At 42.5% G+C, this 7,381-nt stretch overlaps 1 protein-coding gene across 1 annotated transcript in view; it reads left to right on the top strand.

Moving 5' to 3' along the window:
• Positions 1 to 317: 317 nt before the first annotated feature.
• The window catches only part of LOC132401968 (cystathionine gamma-lyase-like), a 63,323-nt gene continuing 56,259 nt past the window's right edge, over positions 318 to 7,381 (top strand). Inside the window, exon 1 of the mRNA XM_059984347.1 lies at positions 318 to 628. Coding sequence (XP_059840330.1) covers positions 452 to 628 — 177 coding nt within the window. The 5' untranslated portion in view covers positions 318 to 451. The remainder of the gene's footprint in view (positions 629 to 7,381) is intronic.

Genomic DNA, 7,381 nt, shown 5'->3' with positions numbered 1-7,381 from the left:
ATTACTTTCGATTGTACAATTTGTCGTGTTAGGTTGCGTTTCGGAATTTCCAGGCAGGGTTGATTTTCAGTGTGAAATAATTCCTACGTTCATCACCCATATGTTCATGCATTAAGGGTTGGAATCGCAAATAATGTACAAAAACCTATGGAAAGTAGCTGGATAATGTAATATTTGACCACCTACTAAACACAACATTCAGTCTGTTACCGTTTAATTTTATTAAACGCCCCTATGCGAGTTCATTGTATTGCTTTCAGCCAATGGTATCACACTGAAGGAAGCTGGGGTGGTCAGCAGCATTTTCCAGGTGACGGAGGCAACTTGGTGACGCCAGTAGGTCACGCAGCCGTCGTTCGTACATCATCGTCCTTATATTTTGTGTTCCGGCGGAAGGTGACTTTTTAAAGTACTGTTTCAGCTGGTTGTTGACCGGAGAGGAGAACCGATAATGTCTACAGGGGATAAAGAAAACGACCCTTTGAGCAGCTTTCAACCTCCTTTTGAACATTTTTCCACCCAGGCTCTTCATGTAGGACAGGATCCCGAACAGTGGAATTCAAAGGCAGTAGTGCCTCCAATTTCCATGTCAACCACGTTTAAGCAGTCTGGTCCTGGGAAACATGCAGTGAGTGGCAAATTCTGTTTCCGGTGTTCATAACATGAAAGTGGGAGGAGGGAAGGCCCTCCGTGTTGATTTGCCTGATGTGCTCGCAGCCTTTGCATTAAATATTTCGTGATCAGAAGTAAAATTAGGATGCCTTTTAAACTTTTCTAATAATGCCACTAATGTAATCTTGTGCATGGATATAAGGCACCGATAATTTACCAACCAAAAGAAATGGAAATCTTGCATAAAATACCTTTTGTATGTAAAGTTACAATGCTAAATTCATTCATGTTGTTAGATATTATCGACATTTCGGAAAGATAAACAGAAAGAATAAAAGTTAAATGGACGGATATCCTAGCAGAAAAGACAGTGGAACAGCAATGGCAGGTATTCTTGGGAATAATGCACAAGGTGCGAAATCAGTTCATCCCCCGGAGAAGAAAGGATTCAAAGGGGGAAAGGGGCCACAGTGGTTGACAAAGGAAGTCAGAGGTTGCATAGCATTAAAAAAAAAGTATGACAGAGCTAAGGTGAGTGGGAAGACAGATGATTGGGAAGTTTTTAAGGAACAACAGAACTTAACTAAAAAGGCAATACGGGGAGAAAAAATGAGGTACAAACGCAAGCTAGCCAGGAATATAAAGGAGGATAGCAAAAGGTTTTTTAAGTATGTGAAGAGAAAGAAAACAGTTAGAACAATGTTGGGCCCTTGAAGAATGAATTGGGTGAAATTGTTTTGGGAAACAGAGAAATGGCAGAAGAATTTAATAAGTACTTTAGATCTGTCTTCATTAGGGAAGACACAAGCAATCTCCCAGATGTATGGATAGGCCAAGGACATAGGGTAACAGAGGAAATGAAACAGATTGACATTAGGAAGGAAACGATGATGAGTAGACTGATGGGACTGAAGGCTAACAAATCCCCAGGTTCAGATGGTATGCATCCTAGGGTACTAAAGGAGGTGGCTCTAGAAATTGCGGATGCATTGGTAATAATTTTCCAATGTTCCTTAAATTCAGGATCAGTTCCTGAGGATTGGAGAATGGCTAATGTTATCCTACTTTTTAAGAAAGGAGGGAGGGAGAAAACAGAGAACTATCATCCTGTCAGCCTAACATCAGTAGTGGGGAAGATGCTAGAGTCCATTATTAAAGATGAAATAGAGGCATACCTAGATAGCAGTGATAGGATTGGGCCGAGCCAGCATGGATTTACCAAGAGCAAGTCATGCTTGACTAATCTATTGGAGTTTTTCGAGGATGTAACCAGGAAGTTAGACAAGGGAGATCCAGTGGATGTAGTGTACCTTGATTTTCAGAAGGCATTTGATAAGGTCCCACATAGGAGATTGGTGGGTAAAATCAGAGCTCATGGCATTGGGGGGAAGATATTGACATGGATAGAAAACTGGTTGGCACATAGAAAGCAAAGGGTAGCGGTGAATAGGTGAATAAATGGCAGGTGGTGACTAGTGGGGTGCCACAGGGCTCGGTATTGGGACCACAGCTGTTTACGATTTACATCAACGATTTAGATGAAGGCATTGAGAATAACATGAGCCAGTTTGCTGATGATACTAAGCTGGGTGGCAGTGTGACATGTGATGAGGATGTTAGGAGAATTCAGGGTGACTTGGATAGGCTGGGTGAGTGGGCAGATACTTGGCAGATGACGTCTAATGTGAATAAGTGTGAGGTTATCCACTTTGGGAGTAAGAACAGGAAGGCAGATTGTTATCTGAATGGTGTAGAGTTAGGTAAGGGAAAAATACAAAGAGATCTAGGAGTCCTTGTTCATCAGTCACTGAAGGTGAATGAGCAAGTGCAGCAGGCAGTGAAGAAGGCTAATGGAATGTTGGCCTTTATTACAAAGGGAATTGAGTACAAGAGCAAGGAAATCCTTTTGCATTTGTATAGGGCTCTGGTGAGACCACACCTGGAGTATTGTGTACAGTTTTGGTCTCCAGGGTTAAGAAAGGACATCCTGGCTGTAGAGGAAGTGCAGCGTAGATTCACAAGGTTAATTCCTGGGACGTCCGGACTGTCTTACGCAGAGAGGTTAGAGAGACTGGGCTAGTACACGCTGGAATTAAGGAGATTGAGAGGGGATCTGATTGCAACATATAGGATTATTAAGGGATTGGACAAGATAGAGGCAGGAAATATGTTCCAGATGCTGGGAGAGTCCAGTATCAGAGGGCATGGTTTAAGAATAAGGGGTAGGTCATTTAGGACAGAGTTAAGGAAAAACTTCTCCCAGAGAGTTGTGGGGGTGTGGAATGCACTGCCTCAGAAGGCAGTGGAGGCCAATTCTCTGGATGCTTTCAAGAAAGAGCTAGATAGGTATCTTATGGATAGGGGAATCAAGGGATATGGGGACAAAGCAGGAACCCGGTATTGATAGTAGATGATCAGCCATGATCTCAGAATGGCGGTGCAGGCTCGAAGGGACGAATGGTCTACTTCTGCACCTATTGTCTGTTGTCTAATAATGAATGAGACCTAAAAGTACGCTACGGAGAAATAATTTTGGTTCTGAAAATCATAGTGTAAGATTGATTTGCATGACTGAGAATTAGGATCTCTGCTATTGGGAGTGTTTTTGTATAAAATCAAGATTAACATTCTGAGTTTAATATTAAATTTTTATTTTAATATTTGCAGCGCTTAGTAAATGCTGATTGCAAAGACAGAATGTTATCAGTAAGAAACGAAGGCAATTCTGCTAACGGTATCTGTACCTGCTATCCACTAAATTAACTCACTAACTGCACTCAGGCCCGTTCGTCATTGTATAGAGTCTTAGAAAAATACAGCACAGAAGCAGGTCATTCGACCTATCTAGGCCTTGCCTAGCTATTTAAACTGCCTACTCCCCTCGACCTACACACAGACCATAGTTCTCTATACTCCTACAATCCACGTACCTATCCAAATTTATCTTAAACACTGAAATCAAGCTTGCATGCACCACTTGCTCTTGTAGTGTCGTGGTTTCTTGTGCCCTACAAATGACCAGGAGATGCAGAAGATTCTTCAAGAAGTGTTAAACTTTAATTTGCAAATCAAAGCTGAGACAGTCAGTGAGCTAGTCACTGATTGCCCACCGATCCTTGTGCATAGCATTTTTTATAGCAATCTCCTGGTTTAGTTGCATTAGCATATGCAGTTGGTCTATAGTTGTGTATCACCAGTACATCATCTCCCGACTTCCCACTATTGTTTCTACCCATTAACTTAGTCATGTTCTAATCTACTTTTTGGGCCACGTGTTACCTCATCCCTGGCCACAGTTATCTCTTAGCTAGCCACTCATTAACATTTGGCTACATTCTTAAGTCACTGATGTGTTCAATAGTACAGAGACAATACAGAGATTTCATTCTCCTACTAAATTGGATACATACATAGCAAATAGCAAACACAAAGCTGACTACATAGTTTTGGTTACACAGCAAACAATGCAACTTTATATTCCAATAGTAGCTCATTCCACACTCTCACCACCCTCTGAGTGAAGAAGTTTCCCCTTATGTTCCCCATAAACTTTTCACCTTTCACTTTTAATCCATGAACTCTAGTGGAAAAAGCCTGCTTTAATTTCCCTTACCTGTACTACTCACAATTTTGTATACCTCTATCAAATCTTCCCGCAGTTTTCTAAGTTCCAAGGAATGAAGTCCTAAACTATTCAATCTTTCCTTAAACTCAGGTCCTCCAGTCCCGATAACATCCTTATAAATTTTCTCTGTACTCTTTCAACCTTGTTTACATCTTCCTTGTAGGTAGGTGACCAAAACTGCACACAGTACTCCAAATTAGGCCTCACCAACATCCCATCTCCTGTATTCAGTACTTTGATTTATGAAGGTCAGTGTGCCAAAAGCTTTCTTTATGACCTTATCTAACTGTTCCACCACTTCCAATGAATTATGGACCTGTGTTCCCTGATCCCTTTGTTCTACCACACGCCTCATGCCCTGCCATTCACTGTGTAAGACCTATGCTGTTTGGTCCTACCGAAGTGCAACACTTTGCGCTTGTCCGCGTGAAATTCCATCTGCCATTTTTCTGCCCATTTTTTCAGCTGGTCCAGATTCCACTGTTAGCTCTGATAGTCCTCCTCGCTGTCCACTACACTGCCAATCTTGGTGTCATCCTCAAATTTGCTGATCCAGTTAACCACTTTATAATCCCTATCGGTCTTATAGATTACAAATTGCAACAGATCCAGCACCGATCCCTGTAACATTCCACTAGTCACAGGCCTCCAGTTAGAGAGGCAACCATCTACTACCGCCGTCTGGTTTCTCCCACGAAGCCAGTGTCTAATCCAATTCACAACCTCATCTTTGAATGCCGAGTGACTGAACCTCCTTGACCAACCTCCCATGAAGGACCTTGTCAGATGCCTTGCTGAAGTTCAGGTAGACAACATCCACTGCCTTGCCTTCTTCAACTTTCCTGGTAACTTCCTCAAAAAAAAACTCTATGAGATTGGTTAGACATGACCTACCATGCACAAAGCCATGATGACTGTCCCTAATCAGGCCATATCTATCCAAATTCTCGTATATCTGGTCCCTCAATATCTTCCAATAACTTTCCCACTACTGATAACAGGCAAACTGGCCTATAAGTTTGTGGTTTATTTTTACAGTCTTTCTTAAACAGCAGAACAACATTAGCTATCCTCCAATACTGCAGTACCCCACCTATCGCTAAGGGTGGTTTAAATACCTGCACTTGCCTCCCATAGAATTCGTGGGAATACCTTGTCAGGCCCTGGGGATTTATCTGCTTTAATTTACCTCAAGAATAAACACCTCCTTCTCTGTAATCCGTATGGGGTCTATGTCCTTGTTGCTGCTGTGCCTCACTTCTATAGATCTTGTGTCTGTTTTCCCAAGTAATACAGATGCAACAAATCCATTTATGATCTTCACCATCTAGATTACCATTCTGATATTCCAGAGGACCAATCTTGTCCCTTGCAATCCTTTTGCTCTTAATATATCTGTAGAATCCTTTGGGATTCCTCTTCACCTTGTCTGGTTGAGCAACCATGCCTTCTTTTAGCCCTCCTGATTTCTTTCTTAGGTGTTCTTTTGCATTTCCTGTATTTCATAAATACCTCATTTGTACCTACTTGTCCAGCCCTGCTTTGTGGCACTTTTGTTTTTATCCAGGGCCTCAATGTCTCTTGAAAACCAAGGTTGCCTAAACCTGTTGTTGTTACCTTTTATGCTGACAGGCACATAAAAGCTTTGAACTCTAAAAATTTCACTTTTGAAAGCCTCCCATTAGCCAGGTACACCTATGCCAGAAAACAAATCTATCGCAATCCCCACTTGCCAGATCCTTTCTGATACCATCAAAATTTAGAATCTCAACCCATGGACCAGAGTGATCTTTTTCCATATTTACTTTGAAACTAATGACATTTTGATCACTAGATGCAAAGTGTTTCACAACATAATCTTCGGTCACCTGCCCTGTCTCATTCCCTAACAGGAGATCAAGTATTGAAAACTCTCTCATTGGAACTTGGAACTTAATGTACTGATTAAAGAAACTTTCCTGAATATATTTGACAAACTTTATCCCATCTAGCCCTTTTTGTAGTATGGGAGTCCCGGTCAATATATGGGAAGTTAAAATCACTTTCAATAACAACCTTGTGTTTTTTTCGTAACCATCTGCAGTCTCACTACAAATGTGTACCTCTATATTCCCGCAAACTGTTGGGTGGTCATATCTTTTTTATTCCTTAGTCCACCCATAATGTATCATGAGATGAATTAATCTGATCTGTCTTGTCTGAACACTACAGTAACACCACTCCTTCCCCTTTAATCCTTCCTGCCCTGCCGCAGAACGCCAGAATTTTGAGCTGCCAGTCCCGCCCCTCTTGCAACCAAGTGTCACTAATGGCTATAACATAATTCCATGTGTTGCTCCATGCCCTGAGTTCACCTGCCTTTCCTGCGATACTTATTGCATTGAAATATACACAGCTCAGGACAATAGTTGCACTGTGCTCAACCTTTAAATTCCTCACTTTGAGGCCTTATTAACATGCCTCCACAGCCTCTCCACTATCTGTTCTGGCAGTCTGGTTCCCATCCCCCTGCAACTCTAGTTTAATCTCCCCCTGCCCCTTCCCCATGCAGCACTAGCAAACCTTTCCACTAAGATACAAGACTTCCTCCAGTTCAGTTGCAAACTGTCCCTTCTGCACAGGTCCCACCTTCCATGGAGGAGAGCCTAATGATCCAAAAATCTGACACCCTCCCTCCTACACCAACTTCTTAGACACCCATTAAGCTGTATGATCTTCCTACTTCTAGCCTCACTAGCATGTGGCAGGGGTAGCAATCCTGAGATCACAACCCTGGAGGTATTGTCCTTTAATTTTAACTCCCTGAACTCCGTATGCAGAACCTCATCACTCTTCCTACTCATGTCATTGGTACCTACGTTGACCACGATCTCTGCTGTTCACCCTCCCACTTTAGAACACCAAGAACTCAATCTGAGAGGTCCCAAACCCTGACACCCGGGATGCAAGGTACCATCCACAGAACCTCCCTTCTGTTCCCTTATCACCACAACTCTCCTCTCCTCCCTCCTTCCTTTCTGAGTGATGGAGCCAGATTCAGTGCCAGAGACCTGACTGCTGTGACTTTCCTCTGCAGCATCCAAAGTGGTCTACCTGTTGTTAAGAGGGACGGTCACAGGGGTACTGCACACTGGCTGTTTAACC

This window comes from Hypanus sabinus, chromosome 11 (assembly GCF_030144855.1).
Source record: "Hypanus sabinus isolate sHypSab1 chromosome 11, sHypSab1.hap1, whole genome shotgun sequence".
Classification (NCBI taxonomy): Eukaryota; Metazoa; Chordata; class Chondrichthyes; order Myliobatiformes; family Dasyatidae; genus Hypanus; species Hypanus sabinus.
The sequence above is the reverse complement of the archived record's forward strand: the minus strand, read 5'-3'. Positions and strand labels throughout refer to the sequence as shown.